At 41.7% G+C, this 25017-nt stretch overlaps 1 protein-coding gene across 6 annotated transcripts in view; it reads right to left on the bottom strand.

Moving 5' to 3' along the window:
* SASH1 (SAM and SH3 domain containing 1) overlaps positions 1–25017 on the bottom strand; it is a 257520-nt gene that overhangs the window by 211936 nt on the left and 20567 nt on the right. For 5 of the 6 annotated variants that reach the window (XM_040350581.1, XM_040350582.1, XM_040350585.1 and 2 more), the window contains exon 2: positions 8875–9003. In XM_040350581.1, the coding sequence (XP_040206515.1) occupies positions 8875–9003 (129 nt within the window). Of the gene's footprint in view, positions 1–8874; positions 9004–16469; positions 16878–25017 lie in introns of those variants that run through there. The other variant, XM_040350583.1, reaches the window with a different exon arrangement.

The raw sequence follows: 25017 nt of genomic DNA, 5'->3' as shown, positions 1-25017 counted from the left end.
ACAGTAACAGCTCAGGCTCTCTTTCAGCATTGTCCTAGGAGTCTTCCAGTCAGGCTTCATAAGATACATACATAGCCTACACCTATAGCAAGGGCATTGTTCAACCTTAGCCAAAACCAAAGGTAGCAAACAAAGTTTCAATCAATCTGCACGATCAAACTGCAATGGAAAGGCTCAAATTTAATTTTTACTGGCAATGGCAGTGATCAGCAGGACTATGACATTGCGGCAGAGCAGATCAGACAGTTTTGAATTTTTTTGGGGGACCATCGATATTTATACAACTGTATAAATGTCACTGGCAGGGAAGGGTTTAACACTAGTAGGCGATCAAGGGGTTAAGTGTTCCCTAGGAGGTGTTTCTAACCCTGGGGGCAGTGTAGTGACTGGAGGAGGAGACAGATCGCTGTTCCCAAACACTAGGAACAGCAGCTCTGTCTATCCTCCCCTTACAGAACGGGGATCCGTCTGTTTACATTGACAGATCCCCATTCTGTCCATCTCAGAAGCGATCACGTATGGCAGGTGGACATTGCAGCTGCCGCCAACGTGCATCGGCTTCGGCATCGCCCCTAGTGGTCTTAAAGAGGTCGATGTACAATGACGTTGATTCACCCAGGAGAGCCAACCTGCCGCAGTACAACTGCGGTGGCTGGTCCTTTACCGTTTTCTGTATATTCCTATAGAAATCAAGCCTGGCATCTATATATGTCACGTTACTAAAAATCTGAATGATTTGCATTTTATGTTTAAATTAAACCTGTCAAGAGATACACTGGGGCTGCCACGGACAACTTATTTTTGGGAAGTCTAGTTGCCTGGCTGTTTCCTACATACCTTCCACAACACTATGTGAATCACTCAACTGGAACACATAGATCAGGGATGCCCAACCTTTTGAAGAGCAAGGGCCACTTAAGTGATTTGGTAACCGGTCACAATGAGTGGAGAGGGTGGATGACAGGTCTGTGTCCACTCTGCATATCGAGAGCAGACACAGATACAGCCCACTCTTATACTCTGTGGGCTCTTCGATTCTGTCTCTACCACCAGGTTCATTCACAACACTGATGCTCTGGGATGACAGATTGGCGATCTGGGCCTGCCAACCAGCCATCCCAGAGCAGGAGGTCGTGGGCCACATCAGAGGGCTCCGTGGGCCACTGGTTGGGCACCCCTGACATCGCTAAACTAGGTAAAGAAAGATCACAATTACATACATACACACTTTCAGATAAGAGATTCATAAAGGAGGGTCGTATGGCAGCCAAACACCCAGAGTTTGGGGAAGAGGTCAGCAATGCCAGACTGTATCTCTCATGATAGGTTTCCTTTAACGCTGCATTTTCTGTTATTATTATCCACCTTTAATTTCCCCATTTCCAGGCGGTTATCTGAACACAGGAAAATCTACCATTTTTTTGTAACAGCTTTATAGCAATAAGCACAGAACAGATCCTCTGTGAGATAATGGTGTATTGTTTTCCCCTACAAAAAGCTATACCCAGCCTTCTTTTTCAGACTGAGACCAATGTATCACCCACAGGAGCTTCGCAGAAAACTACAAAACTAAAACAGTTGCTATCTTCCATTAAGTTCACCATAAATCAGGCCTTGGCCAGCATGATTTATAGAGTTCTTTCATTTCACTTATCTCTAACTAGGTTTCTATGTTCTGAAGAGCGACCAGCCAGAGGCACTATCTCCAGCCTGGAAATGTGAATGCAATAGAACAGGTTGTAAGAACAAATCATTCCTAAGACGACCAGAAGCTTAATTACAATTCTAGTATTTGAACATTTAAACATCAGCGATTTACACAAATGGTTTTCCTGTCTGAAGACTGAAATCTTCATTTGTTTCCAAACTTATTTAGCTTTCTATTCTCCCGTCCTCAGTGATATGGAGCAGTACTGCGGAGATAACAATATAAATAAACCATCCTCAGCATTACAATAAAATGAGATTTACAATCCAAATAAATATAACTCATAGGCCTCCTGGGGAATGGCATTTAAAATTTAGGGGAATGTGAAGTGTTTTATTTATATTTTCTTTGTGCATTATGTTGAGGGCTGATCAAGTTTTAGTCTGGTTAAAAAATGAACTATTACTTATGAATATTTCCTATTTACTACTTACAACCAGAAAGTGACAAGCGGAGGCTTCATTTACCACTTTTATGAAGGCTGACTAACAGGAGCTTGAATTACACACACACACACATGCACACGCCGGCAAACATACTGCCAAACTAGTGTGTAGATAGTGCTGGGCTTTCTATCAAATCCAGCCATTTCTGCAAATAAACTAAACAAATGGTATGTTTGTACCTTGTACAGGCAGAGAGATACCCGAGAGTAGGAAGATCAGTGGACTACGAGTACTCACAAGTCCCCTCGCAGCTCATTGAGAACTACAAGCCGTCAGCCGTAATGGCTGATGGTACTAGTAGGCAGTAATTCAATGAAACTGTGAATGATTGAACAACTCAGCCATTGGGCGGAGCCCTACACAGCTGCACGGTTTTCAAATTGTGACAGCGGGTACAGGGAGAGTATTCCCTGCCTGTTATCACAGAGAGGGGTAAGAGGCTGCAGATACTGAAACATGTTACAAATACCCCCCTAACAGGGGGGTAACAGGTGAACTTAGCCATTAACATTGACCAAAAACCATTAAAGTTTCCCAAATTTAGGTGCGACTTGAAGCGCTCAGAATCACATGGAAATTTAAATCACATTGTCTTTAATTCATAGAGGGGGGGGGGTTCTGGCGCTCGTGGTGATGTGATGCCTTTAAGACAGTGGTAATAGTGGCCCTAATGGCACTTCTAAGTCAGTCTGTGTATCAAAAGGCAGGAAGAGGCAGCCATCCTCAGAGGGTGTCCATAACCTCTGTCAGCAAAACAGTACAAGGAAAGAGGGGGGTGGAGGCGCCAACTTTGATATTCCTAATGTTTCTGGATAATGTAAGTATAGTGTATATATACTCACAGGTTCACTTGGAGATGTAGTCCATCAAGGATGGGGGTGTCCTTAGGTCTGTGGATGCCGGTCTGCAGGCTCTGGTGGTGTTTCCCTGGCTGCTCAACGGTATCGCATACAGGAAGCTCCACGCTGTCCAGTGTGGAACGCGGACGCGGCAGTGACGTCCGATTGCCTCTCTGCCATGCCGTGTGATGTCACTGTCACTGAGTATATACACTATACTTCCATTATCCAGAAACATTAGGAATATCAAAGTTGGCACCTACATTGTCTTTAATGATGCCCGTTCACATCATTACACCACATCAAAGTTGCATACTAGTTGTCCTTCATAATGAAAGATGGATCAAAATCCAATCTAAGCAGTGCAAAAGTAGAAATTAAAACCTCTTAAACATTTTGCCTTTTGCTAACCCTTGGGTTTTAGAAATACTTTTAAGCACATCTTTTAGTTGCTGCAGCACACTTTATTGCATGTTTTGGTGCATTTCATATAGAAAGAAGAACAAGAAGGCACCGAAACCAACTACAGAAAGAGAATTCACGCTTTAATATGTCAATTGGCTTAACTAAGCACTTAATGTGATTGTAAACCTACGATTTTTTTAAAGTAATAAAAAAAAACATGTTATGCTTACCTGCTCCCCGATCCTCCTCTTCTGGGGTTCCCTGCCGGCACTCCTGGCACCTCCTCTTTATCGGGTGCCCCACGGAAAGTCGATTTTCATGGCGGGCATTCATGCAGGCTTGCTTCCGAGTCCCGCTGCTGTGTCCATCGACACAGACAGTGGGACCTGGCCCTGCCTCCTACTCCCGTGTCACAGCTTTTTATCGACAGCAGCGGGAGCCAATGGCCCCTGATGCTATTAATCTGTCCAATGAGGAGAGTGACAATGGCTGGAGCAGCTGTGCTCATGCACATGGCTGAATCGAGCTCAGGTAAGAAAAAGGGGGGTTCTGGGGGGGGGGGGGGGGGAGGAGGCAGCTACACAGAAAGTTTTTTACCTTAATGCATAGAATGCATTAAAGTAAAAAACCTTAAGGCTTTACAACCACTTTGTGTAGCAATACTGAAGTGTTCAACCAATCCTCTTCTCCACTTACTATAAAAAAAAAATGGCATGAACAGGTACACATCCTTAATCCAACATCATACCTAAAAAGCAGTTGTAAAGTCTCATGGTTTTTCACCTTAATGCATTCTATGCAATAAGGGGAAACACCTTTTGTGGTGCAGCTACCCCCCAGAGCCAACCCTCCCCCCTAGTTTTACTTACCTGAACCTGAGCTTTCAAGCAACGAGAATGAGCCCAGCAGCTCCAGCCGCTGTCACGGGTCCTAATTGGATAGATTGATAGCAACAGGAGCTATTGGCTCCCGCTGCGGTCAATCAAATCCAGTGACACAGGAGTCGGGGGTGGGGCCAAGTCCGGATCCTGCTGTCTGTGACAATGGATGCAGCAGCAAGACTCGGAAGTGCCCCCATGGAAAGTGGCTCTCTGTGGGGCACTCGATGTGGAGGAGGAACCAGGAGCGCCACCAAGGGACCCCAGAAAAGGAAGATCGGGGCTGCTCTGTGCAAAACGCTTGCACAGAGCAGGGAAGTATAACATGTTTGTTATTTATTTATATTTTTAAAAAACTAACCTTTACAAATCACTTTAAACTCACTAAATCTCCCCTGTAAACCAATTTTGGACACGTATGAATCAATTGATATAAAGTAAAAAAAAAACATATTGTAACAGGGGATACAACGTAACAATTCTAAGGAATGTTGGCGGGAATTTATAAATAAATATTGCTACATTTACGTGCCAATTCTTCCTAGCATTCTCTAGAATTAGGATAGTACAAAGTGCAATTCCAATGCGCAAAGTGTAGTAACTTATATTAGCAGACCAGAATCAGCCATTTAACTGATCTGACTACAACAAACTGATTGCTTATTGGCTACAGATTGGCTTTGTGCATAAGTACAGTTTTTTTCTGCTACCTTAAAAAGTAACTTCTATTTTGTTGAGAAAAAAAAAAAACATTAACAAGAAATAGTGGTTTGCTGTCTGCAGAGTGAATCTGAACGGGCAGTGACTTTTTCATTATTAATCAGTTGATGCACATACAGTACTCGAATGAGGAAAGTTGCAGGTTCAACATTCCTTTAGAAGTATTTCATCCTTTGGGAGGCCATCACCAAAACGGACTTGTATCTTAGTGCAGGGCTCTGCGAATATCAATGAGCCAATCATGGAAGCAGGAAACTACTTTTCTGGGAGTATTCCAAACACCAACTGTTTACAGAAGGCATCCAGGTTGCATTATTTCCTTGAATTATACAGAAAATAAGAGTGCTGCAGATTGAAAGGTAATTTTAAGAACATTGAATTACAATATGGCGTTTGTATCGATTGTATGTTTCTCAGCCTGGGTACCCTGATTGAAAAAGACTGCTATATGCTATATTATTCATTTCTAGTTTTTGCAAAAAAAAATCCCCAACAAAAGTGGAAACATACCCAACAGTCTCCCAAATCAATATAAACAGCTGTTCGATGTTCCAATGTGAATTCAAAGGTGAGCATAGTAGACAAAAGAAAAAAAGGTCAGTATCATCAGTGCATTGCATTTTTGTTTTTGTGGGAACCCCTTTAACCAGTTCCCGACCTCCTCATGTACATTTACGTCGGCAGAATGACACGGACAGGCACATCCACGTACCTGTACGTCCTCTGCTAGACGTGGGTGGGGGGTCGGATCAGGACCCCCCCCCCCCGTTACATGCGGAGGTCGGGTCCGCTCGGGGAGCGATCCGGGACGACGGCGCGGCTATTTGTTTTTAGCCGCTCCGTCGCGATCGCTCCCCGGAGCTGAAGAACGGGGAGAGCCGTGTGTAAACACGGCTTCCCCGTGCTTCACTGTGGCGGCACATCAATCGAGTGATCCCTTTTATAGGGAAGACTCGATCGATGGTGTCAGTCCTACAGCCACACCCCCCTACACTAGTAAACACACACTAGGTGATCCCTAAATGTTACAGCGCCCCCTGTGTTTAACTCCCAAACTGCAACTGTAATTTTCACAATAAAGAATGCAATTTAAATGCATTTTTTGCTGTGAAAATGACAATGGTCCCAAAAATGTGTCAAAATTGTCCGAAGTGTCCGCCATAATGTCGCAGTCACGAAAAAAATCGCTGATCGCCGCCATTACTAGTAAAAAAAACAAAAAAAAAAAAAAACTATCCCCTATTTTGTAAACGCTATAAATTTTGCGCAAACCAACCGATAAACGATTATTGCGATTTTTTTTACCAAAAATAGGTAGAAGAATACGTATCGGCCTAAACTGAGGAAAAAAAAATTTTTTATATATGTTTTTGGGGGATATTTATTACAGCAAAAAGTAAAAAATATTGCATTTTTTTTAAAATTGTCGCTCTATTTTTGTTTATAGCGCAAACAATAAAAACCGCAGAGGTGATCAAATACCACCAAAAGAAAGCTCTATTTGTGGGGAAAAAAGGACGCCAATTTTGTTAGGGAGCCACGTCGCACGACCGCGCAATTGTCTGTTAAAGCAACGCAGTCCCGAACTGTAAAAACCCCTTGGGTCTTTAGCCAGCATATTGGTCCAGGGCTTAAGTGGTTAAAGTATTTAAGGTCTAGACAGCCGCACTGTGTAGCGGAAATAGTTTCCCTAACCACTGGCTGCCAAAGGAAATCAAGGGTTTTCAGCAAGGCCGTCCTGTGACTGGTCACCAAATTTCAGAAAACAAGATATATTAATTTCTAGTTTTATCAGACAGTGTAGCTTGGCCCAATTTTTAGTTTCCATTGGCAACTAGTGACAGACATTTTTAGCAGATGAAATTGGCTGAACCTAATGGAACTTTTCTGGAGTTGATTAAAATAAAAATAAATAGTCAGCACACTCTTAAGCCTCGTACACACGATCGGATATCTTATGGATTTTGTTCGTCAGATATCCGATGAAGCTGACTTTCATCAGTCTTGCCTATACACCATCAGTCAAAAATCTGACCGTGCCAAAACGCGGTGACGTAAAACACTACGACGTGCTGAGAAAAATGAAGTTCAATGTTTCCGAGCATGCGCCGACTTGATTCCGAGCATGCGTGGATTTTTCTCCGATGGTAGATCTGATTTTTCGGTCGGTTTTTTATCCATAGGAAAAATTTAAAACATGTTCTATTTTTTTTTCACCGATGGTCCGTTTTCATTGGACAAACCGATCGTGTGTACACGGCTTTAGAGTCGATTCACACTGGGGAGACACGACTTCCAGCGCGACTTTCAGAGGCAACTCCAACACGACTTGAGCATGAACCACAGGGCGATCTGGGGCGATTTACAACACGACTTGAAGTCGTCTCCAGGACAGGAGACTTTCCAGTGGCCAATCAAACAACAATCAGCTCTGGGAGAGGGAGGGGGAGGGAGGAGGAGGGAGAGGTTTGCCTGAGAAATGTATGTTATCTTCCTGGAAAGTCGCTTCAGTTAAGACAGTGATCAGACTTGGAGGCGACTTCCATTGAAATCAATGGGTACAAATCGCCTACAAGTTGGATTGAAGTAGTACAGGAACCTCTTCTGAAGTTGTAGCGACTTGAGTAGCGTGTATTAACACCGCTCCCATTCACTTCCATTGTTTTTCTCTACAGCGCGACTTGGGACGACTTGAGGCGACCTCAAGTCGGATCCCAAGTCGCCCCAGTGTGAACCGACTCTAATGCTGGCCATACACTATACGAAAATTCGGCCGAAAATCGGTCGTAAAGAAAGATCTTTCGTTTTTCAGCCAGTTAATGGGCACAAAATCGAAAATCGTTGGGACGTTTTTGAGCCGAAAAAACGAAGGACAAGTTTGAAAATTTTCTGCCGAACGAACGATAAATCGGAAGATTAATGTGTTTCCCGTCCGAACTTTCTGCACTAGGTATATGTAAAAAAAAACGAACCATTTTTTTTTTATGTCCACTGAACGATTTATCGCCCATTTATCGCCCATTTTTCGAAAGTTCGTTCGGACGATTTTTCGTGGAGTGTATGGCCAGCATTAGTCTTCCTTTAAATTGCAATATAACTAGCAGTGAATGACAATAAAAAACATTTTGATACAAATGAGAAATTTGCCTTAAAAATATACTTTTTTTAAGCAGCATAGGAAATATAAGCAAATGTAATGGGTTTGGAAATGTAAATAAATAGATTTTTGCATCTCAGAACAGTATCAACAATTAATTTTTAAACGGACAGCAGGAATAATTGTATATTGTTAAAGCGCAACTAAATTAAAAATGTTAATGAAATAGAAGAGTCTTTTACATTGTGCAAGATATCTTTTTTACTTATTACATATGTATAGGTATTGCTATAATGCCGACAATTTACCCAGTGTGGTCAGTGCTGCTCTATGTGGCTGCACAGCAGAGGATGATCGCAACAACAACAATCAAGCCAACGTGCTGGAGCTCTGCATGTCTGCACATAAGGGTGTGCTGCAGCGGGCGTGCACATCCCAGGATCACAACGCTGCTCCTGCACAGACACACAGTAAAACAGCATTGTTGCCCAAGAAGTGGAAGGCTTAACACTGGCAGGAACCCAACATATAAAATGAAAAACCAGCGGTCAACCAATTCTACACAGAAAATAGCAAGCACCGGACATGAGAGCACATGGACCTGAAGCACTGAGCAAATGGTGCCACGAGGACCACTGGATCTCGGAAAGGACAGCACGGAGGTAAATGTAATTAACATTTTACACCTACATCTTACTGTAACCTTTTGGATAGAATTCCCAAAACTTTCCTTTAAATACTTTTAACCAATGCAAACCATGTGTAATTATTTTAAGCTCACCGTTTCAAGATCCTGGGAAACACGACGTCTGCGCAGTTCCTCCATTCTCTCGCACACGTCTGTGAAACAAGTGTTGTAGTAATCAGCGTACTGCTCAGCGAGGTCGTCAATATTTCCAAGTGAACCATCCTACAAACAAAAAGAAGACAGAATTAGTGAGTATCATTTAAACCCCATAACCTAAATATTACATTACATGTGTTTGCCAAAAAAAAAAAAATTATAAGTAAAACCCCCAACAAAGGCTTCCGGATCCACAGCTGTAAACAGAATCTTCTTTCAATCATTTTAATATGCACAAAGCCAGCCAAAAACACAACCCTTTAATAGGTTTCTAAATCTGTTAAAGAGAAAGCAATTGGTGCAAATAAAAATGCTAACTGCTTGAATGTCTCTAGCTGTATTTAAGAAGCATACATAAATACTTGTTACTCCTGGATAAGGTGTAAAAGAAAAACAATAATTATGTGTGTATATATATATATATATATATATATATATATATATATATATATATATATAAATAATATGAATACAAAAAATGTATATAATAGCTTATTTCTTATATAATTATACCCATTTGTCAGTTTTAATTTTCTTGCTGTGCTCTTGGGGAGACTTCTCCTCACTTCCTGTTCTGGTGATGCAAGAGGAAATCTCACCAAAGTGAAAGGGAAATCCTCTTTTAGGCTGGGTTTACACTGGAGCATGGAGCGGCTCAGAGCAGGGGTCTGGTGCGTCTCCATTCACCGGTTCAGGTATGATTTCAGCCCACATTTTTGGCTGAATTGGGACCAGAAACGGACCAAAAGATGCACACGACTCCTGTGCAATTCACATCGGAGTCGCTCGGGAGATGTGCGAACCAGCTCCATAGAGACCCGGTCACAATCTCCTGCTATGCAAATTGGATGCGAGGAAATCCATATTGAATGCGCAATAGTGTGAACCCAGCCTTAGACAGCTGTCACCAAACAAGTGTCTCCCCTTCATATCCTGTTTTGGTGACAACTGTAAAAATGTCCCCACCCCTTTTCTGCCTGATGACAAGGGTCACCAGAACAAATAGAGAAGGTAAATCTACCTAGCAAGGACACAGACAGCAATAAAAAAACGTAATCCCTCGCTACTCCATCCAATATAAAACAGTTTTGGCTATACATACTCCTTAATGAAAATAAATATAAGTCTAAGTCACTAACCTAGGAGATATTTAGAGCAAGTGAAGTGAACTCTAACCCTTTTTCCTGTGATTCAAAGTATTGAAACCACTGGACCACAGGAATGGCACCCAGATAAATAGAAACCAGTAATGAATGGCAGCACAGGTTTTCTGTAACCTAAACTACAGGCAGATACAAAAAAATCACCATTAATTATGGTTGTGGTTTCAAAAACAACATCACTAAATATACAGGAGGTACAGCCATCATTAGAATTCTACAAATAAACCCCTAGATGCTGAAACGCATCAGCGAGGAATTTGAGCAGTGGTTTTGGATTGATAAAGACTTGTGAAGATCGTATTTCAGAGTATGATTATTGGCCTTTTGGGATCATTAGTGTAAGATGCGAGATTCTTATGGGGGGGGGGGGGGGTCATAGCTAGGACGCACTTAGCACTTTAGTGCCTTGAGTGAGCTCGGTGCTGTGGAGCCAAAAAGAGTACCTGGGTAAGTTTTAGATTAGATGCCTACAATCCTGGCATTACAGGATGAATGTGAATGTTCACAGCGTCTGCCCGCAGGGATGTAGTCCCAAGGGAGGGGACGAGTACGCTGACTAACCCCCAGCCAGAATGGCTCGGGTGATGGGGGAAAGCTTACTGAGGAGAAACAGGAAGTGAGAAATTCAGACAAAGAAAAAAAACATTTAGAAGGGAAATGGAAGGAAAAGGTAAGTGAACCAACAATGCACTAGCTTAAAGGAACCTATTTAGAAAATTAAAAATTAACCTTTACAACCCCTTTAAGGCTTCCTATAGCAAAAAAACTACCCATCCACTGATCTAGATAGACTTTAGTCAGCCAAGTATATGTAGCCAAGTATATGTAAAGTCAAAACCCCCCCCCCCCCCCATTTTAGCCAGTTTAGCTCCAGAAGATTTATCCTTACTTTCAGCTTTAAAACATATACAAAAAAAAACATTTGATTTCTTCATCAATTTAGGCCAATATGCATTCTGCTACATATCTGTAGTAAAATAAATCCCAATAAAGGTATATTGATTGGTTTGCGCAAAAGTTATAGCGTCTACAAGCTATGGGATATTTTTACTAGTAATGGTGGCGATCAGCAGCTTTTAGCAGGATTGCGATATTGCGGTGAACAAATTGGACACTAACTTTTTGGGGACCAGTGACACCAATGCAGCGATCAGTGCTAAAAAAAATGCTAAAAAAGTTATTAAAAAAATTGACTGTCAGGGTACTAATGACACTGGATGGTAAGGGGTTAACTGAAGGGGCAATGAAGGGGTTTTACTGTAGTGGAGGAGGTGCTTTTACTAGAGCAAGGCATAGAGCCGTGTCCCTGCTTTGCAGAAACACAGGATTAATGCCTTCCTTACTGACAGGACAGCGATCTGCCTTGTTTACATAGGCAGATCGCCGCTCTGCCTGTGTGCTGAATAATCAGCGGGTTTCCGGGGGACATCGGGCCCTGTGGGTTCCGCTATGTAGAATCACAGTGGGAGCAAACCGCTGGCGGCGAGCACTTGCGCCCGATACATAGAAGTTTAGCATCACACATTTTATAATATATACACACACACACACACACACACATTGATATCAATCAATGTGTGTGTGTGTGTGTGTGTGTGTGTGTGTGTGTGTATATATATATCATACACACACACACACACACACACATATATATACACACATGATTCTGCGCAGCGCTGCCGACCTGTAGCAGTAAAACTGCTATAGGGTGGTCAACAAATGGATAGAGTATGGAATTGTTTTTGCCATTTGTGTCCCATTAGAAAGATGTTGCTTTATTTTCTGTTCCGTAGACACATCAAGAGTAGAGAAGCAATCTCCCCTAATTAAAGGAAATCTCTTATACTCAAGTATATACACGGTACTTTTCTGGTGACATCCTGAGAATTATAAATGTTGGATTTTCCCTCATTTTAAAACTGGCCATAGATGGGTAGAATTTCAAATTAATATTCTTAGGAAAATAATGTTCTAAGAAAGTATTCCTTTTTTTATTCATCAGAGGGATGAATTGACGTTAATTTTCGACCTCAGTGACAGGAAAATTCAAAGGAGCGTGGTGGAACATTTGCTCAAAACAAACGAACTGTGTATGTGGAGTAAAGTCCACTCAGGGCCCTCTGATTCCTACTGTACTAAAGTGTATTTGTACTGTCTACCCTCAAGTTGCAAAGCGCTGCGTAAACTGTCGGCGCTATATAAATCCTATATAATAATAATAATAATTCCAAAAATCAAATGCTAAAAGCAAACAAAATCTTTCAAATGACAAATGAAGGTTCTGAGAATGTTCATACAAAATTTTCCTAAGACTTTTCCCAAGAACCTCTGTTTGAAAATCAATCCATCTATGGCCAGCTTTCTTTGGAACAGTAGTCAACAGAACAAATAGGGAGGGCGCATCCCTCTAGCAAGGACAAAGATGGCAAGAGTGGTAACCCTTCAGCACTTGCGCGAAAAAAATGTTTACCCTTTAGATACAATTAAAAAAATCTGTAAGGTGTAATCTGCAAGTCATAAGCCTAGACTTTTTACCAGACAAGAAACACAAAGTGGGCTGTATAAGGTATTTACTGGTAGAAAAAAAAATGTTTTATTATCCAAAGTTAAAACAACAAGGGCAAGGGATTTAATAGATGGAAAGATGAAAAAAATTACTTAAAGGGGTGGTTCCCCTAAAAATAAACTTTTGACATTGCATTTGCTACATTAATTACAATTAGAATCGGCTGGTTTTATTGAAAAAATACCTCTGTACGTAGCGTTCGTTCCCACCGCCACTTCCGGGTACGATGCTGGCGGTGGGCGTTCCTAATTGATGGACAGGCATCCGACCGACGCATCCATCGCGTCACGAGATGCCGAAAGAAGCCGAACGTCGGTGCGCATGCGCCGTATAGAGCCGCACCGACGTTCGTGTTCTTCCGGCATCTCGTGACGCGATGGATGCGTCGGTCGGATGCCTGTCCATCAATTAGGAACGCCCACCGCCAGCATCGTACCCGGAAGTGGCGGTGGGAACAAATATACCAAACGCTACGTACGGAGGTATTTTTTCAATAAAACCAGCCGATTCTAATTGTAATTAATGTAGCAAATGCAATGTCAAAAGTTTATTTTTAGGGGAACCACCGCTTTAAGTTTCACTTAAACACATGGCATACAGGCCATCAAACTATTAAAAGCTAAAACATTACGTCTTTGTGATATTACATGCATTTTTTTTTAAGTGACAAATCTTTTTTTTAATTGTTCTCAATAATATATTATTAACTGTTACACTTAAGTGGAAATCCATGCTATAACCAAAATCCATGCATCTATAGACACCAACATTCTAACACTAACTGCCTTAAAAGAAAATAAATCAGTATACATACATTTTCTGCAAGCGATCCGACACGATCTCCTGCGGCGGAAGCTCTGCAGAGGACAAGGCCAACAACGGCTGTGAAATGAATGGTGAGGGACGTCACCCAAGACTTACTATGGGGTTTCTGTTGTTGGACGCGTCCTCTACACCCGCCTCCACAGCGAAAGCCATGGCTGACAGCTCAACGTGTGTTTGGGTCGGATCGCCTGCAGAAAAGGTATGAATACAGATTTTTTCTTTACAGGACTAGACAGGTTAGTGTTAGAATGTTGGTGTCTATAGATGCAGGGATTTTAGTTATAGCATGGACTTCCACTTTAAACACAGTTGCTTTTTTCCCCATATGTTGGAAGAAAAAAATATATTGAAGGCTATAGCAATACTGTGCTCCATCAACTTAGTAAAGAATGCATATGTAAGATGTTGTACACTGCTTTCTGGACACACATTCCAATTATTACTTATCTCTACTCCAAGCAGCATTTATCACCTAAGTTATGCTTTGCGAAAGTTGCAAATGGTTCCAAAGGTCACTATGTAGTCTAGCACAATACCTATGACATGAAATCTATGAACAATGATATCTCTTAATTCCTTTGTCCACTCAATGTCTTCGCAGATCTTTCAGGGTTTCTAGCAGAAAAGTTTACTGGGAGTGAAAGCAATAACTATGTGATTGTTCCTAGGTGTATAGATAAAATACTACGTGAGGCCTACAAAACTATTATATATACTATTATTTAAAACTTTTTTGATGAAACGTGGTAAATTGGGACAATGAATGAAAAGGTGTTTTAAACTATGGTTGGCATATATATCAGCTTCTCTTGGCATGTTCCCATCCTGTACCCATAAGGTGATATTGGCACCAGCAAAAAAAATGCTGACTGGCATTTTAAATTATATCCACTTTACCAATGCCATGAAAATTTCACCTCCAGGTATATCCATTACAATACTGGCAGGGCACTAGAGTATGTTACCTTTCTACGGAATTCTTAATTTTGCAAAATGTTAAGAATGAAAGTTTAGGACGCTAAGCTATATATATTTATATTCCAAAATTAATCCACACACATCAATACATCATGTGCAGTTTTTTTACATTGTTTTTTACTAAGTGAGGAAAAGATGATCCGCACTCCGGTCGTTGCTCTTAAACAATTGACGTATTTATTGACAAGCCACAGTAGACAAACGCAAATAGGAAAGGTTGCCGCTTTTCAGCCTATAAGGCCTTAGTCATAACCACCATGAACTACCAAACCTCTCCTCACTTCTGTTTGTTCATAACAAGCAATGGTTACATGCAATGCTCAATGCAAACTACACACTCCATAGCCCATCATTGGGATCCATAAAGGGAGGGTGGACTATGAAGAACAAAAATGTAGCCACCCTCCAAACAGGGAGCTGGATCACAGATGCAAAAAATACTGTATTTATTGGCGTATAACTCTCACATTTTTACCCAGAAAATAGAGGGTAAACTGTGCCTTGCCTTTAATATAAAAACATTTTTTTATCTCACTTCTATCTGGCTGTTACTAGGTAAATTTCGTAATCTGCCTAGTTCCTGGTCCTAGGTGGTTCAATATCCTGTCCTAAGACCCCATTGCCTTCTGGGAAATGATGACAATCATTTGCCAGGAGTCTCTGGGCACTACTCTGCCTAAAAATCGCCCAGCATGCACCTCTCCCTGAAAACCAGGAAGAAAAAGGAACTGGGCTTCACATGCCCACACATATGATGGATACGGCCACAACATGAGCTGGAGTATATAAGGCAAGTGTTTGCAATGATTTCTGGAACGATTGGACAGCCATTAATATGTTTTAGGGACTATTTAATGCGATTAATTTTAGCTTGCAAAAAAAAATAAAAAAATTATGCCCGGAACCCTGCTTTAAAATTATATGGGGAGGGATGTTGGATGTATTCTGTCTGTATGTGTGTTGAGGGAAGATCTGAACAGCAGAAGAAAAGCAACAAAGATACATGGTCTGACAACAGGATGACATTTTATAAATAAATCATAAAATGTTATATTTGGGTTATACTTTAAGAGTATTTACTACACACCAACCAATATTTTTTCTTTTATTTTTTTTTCATAGGTAGGAATACCCCACAGTGTCAACAGGTTACCAAATACTTTTTTAAATAGTGTAAAAGATTGATTAACACTAATCTGCCATTATACCTACGCAAACAGGGGATGTCCTACTAAATATAAATTGTATATATATATGTGTGTGTGTGTGGGCCAAATGGTTGGCAGACCCCACCACAGCTTCCTAGATACAATATAACATAAGGCCTGGAGATGTCTAGCTGAACTTTTGCTTGATTTGGGGCAAGTGTAGAAAATTGGGTCATCTTTATTTTTATTTTTTGATATTGCCACTAACACAGTCACACCACTGCCATCCTGATGTTGACAACGCTATCAACATTTGTAAAATATATCCTGTACCTAAGACCCCTGCGTGGGCAACGCAAATTAATTTGATGTATTGTTTTATACATGAAAACTTTAATAAACAGATTTAAAAACACATACACATATATATATATATATATAAACATATAGATCCCTAAAAAAATGGGTCTGTAGGTTGCAGGTGGCTCATAGATCCTTGATTGCTCTGCAATTTGCTACCCAGTCTGGAATGAAACCAAGTCATTTACAAAATTATTTGCATTATGTAAGCACTTTTGTCTTCAGGTTTAAAATTTTCTTCCAGTTTTCTCATCTGAATGAAATATTGTTTTACGTTTGTGATCATTGAAATCAAAATAATTGCTCATTTGCAAATTCTTCATTTGGCTGCAGATAATCAGTCTGATCTCCTGAGAATCACATAATACAGAAAACCAGGCAATCTTGACTTATGAATTATATAATTCCTTGTAGAGTGAACAAAACTGCATGCACATATTGGGGTCATTTACAAGTTTGCTGAATTGCCAGATCTGCAATAGATTCACTCACCAATGGGCCTTCCTACTTTGAGAACTCTGACGAGCTGTCAGCGACATGAAAATGGAAGAGAAGTTCAGCTCTTTGATATATTTTCATAGGCGCTGAATGTGTAGCGAGCAATAAAACACTTCTGTTGTCCTTAAAACTGACAATGATCCATAATTCCCTCAGTATTACCCAAGGCAGGAGTCACGGTATTTATTAGAGCTCACATGCTTAGTCATGAAACACTGTAGCACAATGAGGCATTCCAATTATATTTTGATGTGCTGACAACTACGGAAAAAGATTGTGCCATATAGATTCATCACGCATGCTTTTCAAATTATCATAAAAGTTTGTTTTCATTTCCTAAGTTCACGGATCCCATGAGACTTCACACTGGATGAAAATTTCGACATTCCATGCATGTTTCAACTTTACTGTCTATCCATAGTGGAATTTTTCTCTGATCTCACAAAGTATAACTAAGCATTGAAAAGATACCCTTGTCAACAAAAACATTGTTACGAGATAATCACTTCCTCAATGATTAGAGGAATTTAAGAAAATATTTGCTTTATGGTCACACAGAAAAGGGTATCACATTATACTTTAGGATATAGCAATACAAAGTTCTTAATAGTCAATAAAAGGTCAATTAAGGAATGCATCAAAGGAACGTAATAATAAAGTGCATTTATATCCAAACCGGTTTATTTTTATAGTTCTGCATAGAGCAGAGAAGGATTGGTTGGAACCTCCTATTGACTATTGTCACAAAAAAGGAAAAATTATGAGAAATTCAAAACATTATGGTTTCCACCAAAGCAGTAGGTGATGAGAATCTTCCAATGGGGACACCTGTTTTGGTGATAGCAGTCTATGAGGGCACTGAATGATACACAATTGAAATTCAAACTGGTGGGTTAATTGTCCATCACCCAATTTTTATTCTGTCTTTGCTAGGAGCAGTTGCCCTCCCTGTCTTCCCTGGTGAACATTGACACCAAAATAACACTAGGAACTTAAAACTTTATGGTTCTCACCAGAACAGGAGGTAAGAGGAAATCTTCCAATGGGGACATTTTCCAGTGACTAAGAGGAGTTTCTCCTCACTGTTGGGTCTCCAGAACAAAGAGTAAACTAAAAGTTTTGGCTAGCTAGATTCACTGTATTTAAAAGAAGGATCCCCCCCCCCATTTATACTTACCTAGGTTCGATGCTGCATTTGTCCCCCCACACCTCCACACAGAGAACCGAGCGATCGAACATTGCTGATCACTCGGTTTTCAGAGCTTTGTGAGCAGAGAGCTGTAGTGTAGTCTCCCTCCTCGTTCATTGGTGCGCTGGGGAGGGGGCGGAGCGGCCGTCTCAGGCTCTCAGTGGCTGCCTCTACCCACTCTGTAGATGAGCAGTGGATCAGCAGACAGATCGCCTGCTGATCTAACCAGAGTCCGCACTGTGTGAAAAGGGCCTTTAACTGGAAAAAATAAGGTTCTGCACAGAATTACCAAGCAGCTTTTTAAATTTTCTTTGTAGGACAAATTAAAAAATGTATTTTGTTGCTCACTATGTGCAAGCACGCCACTTTTGTGGTGAACTTTCTTTTGTTCCGTTTCTAAGAGAATGTGCATTTAATTCTCCAACACTGGTCAAATGTTGAGCAAAATGACTGCAAGTGCCTACAGTGATAACTTTGACCTGGACAAGCTAAGTGCCATCTCTGTTAATATGAAAATTATCCAATTTCATGATTACTTCATTAAAGTACTCCAGATGGCTTTAATACTGTACTTTCATGTATATGTGAAGTTCTATGGCTAATACAATACATAATGTATCCCTACTAGCTCTTGTATTTAATTAACTAGGAAGACTAGGGTCAATAGACAAGCAGCTTTCGTTAATAGAGAGCCAGAGGGCACAAGACTACTGGGGAAGACATTCATCTTTATTAACAGATTCTAGGTTCATAATGTAACACATTATTTGTAGCAGTTGTCATACCCAATAGTGGGACATGAAAGTAATTGAAGGATATAAGGCTGGAAACAACCCAATGAAAGAGAGGATTGTTTTACATTGAACCATGCATATGATCCAGAGCTAAACATCAGTCAATCAGAGCTTGCAAGATTTATCAGTTTAACATACATTTTAGTACACAAGAGAATTCTTAAAAACAAGTTTGTGACCTGCAATGATGTCTTAACAGCTATAGAAATGTTTAATTTATGGTTTAGTTTATTGCCATAAAATTATAAATTTTAATAGCTTAATCGTTACTCATAGAATTTGTAGCTATATTTATTTTCCTAGTGCTTTAACCACTTCCATACCAGGCACTTAAGCACCTTCCCGCCCAAGCCAATTTTCAGCTTTCAGCACTGTCGCATTTTGAATCGCAATTGCGCGGTCGTGCGACGTGGCTCCCAAACAAAATTGGCGTCCTTTTTTCCTCACAAATAGAGCTTTCTTTTGGTGGTATTTGATCACCTCTGCGATTTTTTTTTTTGCGCAACAACTAAAAAAAGACTGAAAATTTTGGAAAAAAATTACGTTTTTATTTTTTTCTGTAATTTTTTTTGTAAATAAGTAAGTTTTCTCTTTCAATTACGGGCACTGATATGGCGGCACTGATGGGCACCGATGAGATGGCACTGATGGACATCGATGAGGTGGCACTGATTGGCGGCGCTGGTATGCCGCACTGATGGGCACACGTAGGCGGCACAGATGGGCACACATAGGCGGCACAGATGGGCACTCATGGGCGGCACAGATGGGCACTCATGGGCGGCACAGATGGGCACTCATGGGCGGCACAGATGGGCACTCATGGGCGGCACAGATGGGCACTCATGGGCGGCACTCATGGGCACTCATGGGCGGCACTCATGGGCACTCATGGGCGGCACTCATGGGCACTCATGGGCGGCACTCATGGGCACTCATGGGCGGCACTCATGGGCACTCATGGGCGGCACTCATGGGCACTCATGGGCGGCACTCATGGGCACTCATGGGCGGCACTCATGGGCACTCATGGGCGGCACTCATGGGCACTCATGGGCGGCACTCATGGGCACTCATGGGCGGCTTTCATGGGTGGGCACTGTGGGGTGGCACTGATGGATACTGTGGGGTGGCACTGATGGACACTGTGGGGTGGCACTGATGGACACTGTGGGGTGGCACTGATGGACACTGTGGGGTGGCACTGATGGACACTGTGGGGTGGCACTGATGGACACTGTGGGGTGGCACTGATGGACACTGCGGGGTGGCACTGATGGACACTTGGGGTGGCACTGATGGACACTTGGGGTGGCACTGATGGACACTTGGGGTGGCACTGATGGACACTTGGGGTGGCACTGATGGACACTTGGGGTGGCACTGATGGACACTTGGGGTGGCAGCACTGATCTACCCATGTTGCCACCATTTATTTATTTTTTAGGGGGGGGGGGGGGGGGGAGTTAAAAAAAAATAATAATAATAATAATAATAATAATAATATAAAAAATTGTATATATATATATATATATATATATATATATATATATATATATATATATATATATATATATATATATATATATACACATACATACATACATACATACATACATATATACATATACACATAAAATGTTGCTTGTTATGCCTTTCAAATGTGACCAGCCCTTCCTCTGCTCCTACTGCTTCCTCTAGTCTATAAGGGAGGAAATTACTAAAATTACTGCTGTCCAAGTCCTTTTTTGCACCACATAGGCTTGGTGTAAGGAAAAAAAAGAAAAAGCTTCCTGCCATTCCTCCAGTAAAAAGTGTGCGTAATAAAGCAGTGTATACAGTCAACGCACCCAGTTCAGGATTTCCTCAGGAAATTCAGTTTTTCCCATAGATCTACATTGCTGGATGCAGGAAACACAGTCCTAAGACCAGTCCAGACCTAGTGAAATTCATAGTAGAAAAGAAAAACTCAGACCACTATGACCCAAATATAAGTGCATCTTTATAGGTATGGTTGCGGTATTTTGTCATATTGTTCCCAATATCTAATGGTCTGCATAACATCTCCGCCATCAGCAACAGGTCCCGGAACTGTTGGGAGTCCCAATTTACAATCACAGCACTAATCGGCATTCATTTTGAATGTTCTTCCCAAGATTACGTGATCATCTTTGATGTATCCTAAGAAAATACATTTTATTGTGAGAGGAACTATAAAAATCTGCAGCCTTCTCTATAAAGCTCCCTTGTTACGGCTAGGAAAAAGGTAGAAATTTGGACTAGCAACCTCATCCTACTTCTGTAATGTTTCACAAGGTGTTCCATGTACGAAGGCGGTAGGTAGGGACATCAGCCTGCAAGGTCCCGAGGCTGGGTTCACACTTATATGATCCCAGACATCGCATGTGATTCGCACCGCACTGCTGTGCACATTACATGCGATGTCTGTGTGAAGAGTACATAGACTGTTGGGAATTGTATGATGTTCCTAGCAAACTGCTGCATTATATGTGTGTTTTATATAACCGAGAAAAATATAGATTATAAACCTCTCTTGATGCTAACCACAAGAAATCTATTCATAGCAGTTTGCACAGTAAAAATGGCATGGATTTTCTGTGTCTGATTTCAATGACAATGGCGTGTACTGTTCTGTGTAACCCTTTTCACTCACCTCTCAAATAAGAACTGTTGTCTAACATTCAACTGTATTATATAGCATGGCCTTGAAGTGAACAAAGAGCCTTGTGCATGGCAAGTTCAAGCGCCATCAGCCATCCCATAACAAAAAACAAGGCGGGAGAATAAGCTATACCAGACCACAGTTATATGAAAACAAAAAGAATTACAGACTGGTTCACATATCTGAGGTCAGCTTTCCAGCTGCAGCATTATCACAAATGACACCAGCTAGACATATTAATCATTTAATTATAGTTCTTTACACCAGTCCCTACCTTAGAAACAGTATATAATGTAAATGTCCTAAAAGTATGAGCATGAATCAGAACTCAAGGCCCCTTTCAGACAGAGCGGAATCCGCCAAGCAAATCTGTCGGCTCAGCGGGGGAGTTCTCTCCGCTGAGCGGGCAGATGACAGGTCTGTGTCTCCACTATGCAGAGTGGACACGGACACAGCTTATTGTTCTCTTTGGAAACACACTGTCAGTTTCCACCTGTCATCCAATCCGGACAGGATCCGGTGCTGGCGGGTGTCAGGGGGACACACGTGCGCCGACATTCGCCACTCCATAGAAAACAATAGGAGGTCCGATCGGCCGTCTGGTGTGAAAGGGGCCTTAGCCGGGATTCAGAAAATCACTTTACTGGTGAATAGACATTCAAGTGAACTGGGAACATTACCCACTTACCAGCTCATTGAGGACTCTGTCAACCACTCCTTAAATAGTCTGTGCTCTAGGGGGACATAGGATCTCCTCTCCAAATAGTCTGTGCTCTAGGGGGACATATGATCTCCTCTCCAAATAGTCTGTGCTCTAGGGGGACATAGGATCTCTTCTCCAAATAGTCTGTGCTCTAGGGGGACATAGGATCTCCTCTCCAAATAGTCTGTGCTCTAGGGGGACATAGGATCTCCTCTCCAAATAGTCTGTGCTCTGGGGGGGGGGGGGGACATAGGATCTCCTCTCCAAATAGTCTGTGCTCTAGGGGGACATAGGATCTCCTCTCCAAATAGTCTGTGCTCTAGGGGGACATAGGATCTCCTCTCCAAATAGTCTGTGCTCTGGGGGGGGGGGGGACATAGGATCTCCTCTCCAAATAGTCTGTGCTCTAGGGGGACATAGGATCTCCTCTCCAAATAGTCTGTTCTCTAGGGGGACATAGGATCTTCTCTTCAAATAGTCTGTGCTCTAGGGGGACATAGGATCTCCTCTCCAAATAGTCTGTGCTCTGGGGGGGGGGGGACATAGGATCTCCTCTCCAAATAGTCTGTGCTCTAGGGGGACATATGATCTCCTCTCCAAATAGTCTGTGCTCTAGGGGGACATAGGATCTCCTCTCCAAATAGTCTGTGCTCTAGGGGGACATAGGATCTCTTCCCTTTAAGGCTACAGGAGAGGAGATTAATCACCCTAACATTTTGGCTGGTCATACTGAGGGACCACCATAGCCTATGAAAAGGTCACTAAAAGGCAAAACATTTTTCTTAATGTTTGGAGTAAAGGAGGGTTATAACCCCTGCCTGACTTTTTTGTTTGCCATCTTTGTCCCATTGGAGAGATTGATCCTCACTTCTTATCCCATAGGGAATCCCAGGTTGTCAACTAGTGTCCCCATTGGAAGATTTCCCCTCTATTACTTTTCTGGGGACAACCCAAAATTTGGGATTTTCTTTTACTTTCAATGATAATAGTAAACAGGACAAATAGAGAGGGGGGATCTTCCTAACAGGGGCACAGACAGCAATAAAATGGACAGGGGTTTCAATTCAGCTCAACTTAACCAAATGTTTTACCTTCAGTGACACTTTAATATTTTCCTTGGATACTCCGGGAAATACGGATCATTTCCTATGGCTTACAAAAAACAATTTCTATGGTTACCAAGGTCTCCATCGTATAATGTACAGCATTCTAGGTCAGCAAGAGGTGCTTTGTTCACCGTCAGTAAAGATGAAGCAGGAAACATATGCTTGAACCTCAGAGCAGAACTCACAGCTGAGAATGCCGATGCCATTGTTTAAGAAATAATTCAAAGACAAAACTAAAAATATATCACAGCTTACCAATTATTAGATAAGACTGAATTTGTTTTTTTAGGCTTTTCCCCCCCCTCCGTTTTCACTGGGTAATCTTCAGGCACTAGGAACTGGAAAGACTTCAGTGCCTCTTACCTTCAGCACAAGTGATATGTGAGGGGATTCCCAATTCTACGCACATAGCAACATTATAAATCTAGGATTTGTACAGCAATTTTGGGAAGGCTCCAGTGAGAGGCTGGGGCATCGGAACGCAGCAAAGGTAATGGCGCTGCTACACAACAGCTGTATTTATACTGAAAGTAGCAGAAGGGGCAACATGAACAGTGCAATGAACTCTGTAACGCATTGCAGAATATGTTGATTCTGTAAAGGCAATTAAACTAGTTTTTCAACCAATAAGGATACAAGTAATAAAACAGACTCAGAAAGTGATAACACAGGCAGCCAGACAATTGGAATTCTCTGAGCAAGATATCAGCAATGGCAGCCTACCCTTTTTTTTGCCATGATTGGTTACCTTTAAAGGTAAAAGTCTAGGCTGTGCTGCTCTATGCAATGCTGGTAGATCATGAGTAGTCTGAGGTGACAGCAGGGTCCATGGAACATCATGGAACTTCTGCGTCAGTATTAATTTCGAGACCCCCCTGCTCTACTGCAAGCAGTGGGCTGACTCATGCGATGAGTTATGCAAATTATGAAATAAAATAAAAATAATAAATCGCTAAATGTCTGGAGGAGTGGGCATTCCTAGGGAGGCTTTATTTGCATGCAGACCACCATAGGCAACACCTTCATGTGATGTTGGCTTTTCATGATTGAAATACAGTGGAACCTTGGATTACGGGCATAATCCCTTCCAGGAGAATGCTTGTAATCCAAAGCACTCGCATATCAAAGCGAGTTTCCTCATAAAAGTCAATGGAAACAAAGATAATTTTGTTCCGTATTGACTTCTATGGCATGCAATACAGCATGTGGCCAGAGGTGGGTGCTGGAGAGCCTCGGAAAGGCTTGGGGACAGCTTGGCTGAACTCAAAAAACCTCAGAAACAGAGTATTTCTGAGTATTTCCAAATGGCTCCGCTCAGCTCTGGCACCCCCGCACCTCTGGCCAAATGCGGTACTGCACACCCCATTAGCTTGAATTCTGCTCGTTATTCAAAATGCTCGTTAACTGTGTTACTCGTAAACTGTTACTGTAAGTAAAATCCAATAAATGAAAGGGGTTGGCAATGAAAAGTAAGGCTGAGAAGGAAAGGACAATATTGCGCCACGATTTGGTGCCAAAGTAACGGGGATTGCAAGGGCGTCCCGCGATTTGTGGCGTTTTCGAATCCTGGGCAGAATCGCAGTGATTCTGCCCGCAAACCAGAAAGCCATAGTGTAAATGGAGCCTAAAGAGTAAGGTAAATTGAAAAACTTCTGAATTTGACACAGTGCAGCGTTTTAATTGATGACATTAGTAACCAATTCCAATTTGTCTTTGGGTTAACGCAGATCCAAGATTTATTGAATACAACCAAATCTTTGGGCAAAGAACACTGAATTGAAGTTTAACCGAGCAGTCATTCAGCAGGGTTGCTAATACAGTCAGCTCACTAACGGTTACCGCATGCGATAACACGGTCACTGAAAGTTCATTCCTCTAATGGTTAACAAGTCAGTTAGTTCAGCAAACAAACTATATCCATTCACGTCTCTGTACTGTAGTGTTGCATCTCACAGAAAACATAGAAATGAAGTCCAAATGGCAATGCAACTAGCACTCTCAGATGTCGGTCAGCAAAGGCAGCCTACATGCTAAGCTACAGAAAACAGCTAAATGGGCAGATGAAAC

This window comes from Rana temporaria, chromosome 4, assembly GCF_905171775.1.
Source record: "Rana temporaria chromosome 4, aRanTem1.1, whole genome shotgun sequence".
In the NCBI taxonomy this organism is placed as follows: Eukaryota; Metazoa; Chordata; class Amphibia; order Anura; family Ranidae; genus Rana; species Rana temporaria.
The sequence above is the reverse complement of the archived record's forward strand: the minus strand, read 5'-3'. Positions and strand labels throughout refer to the sequence as shown.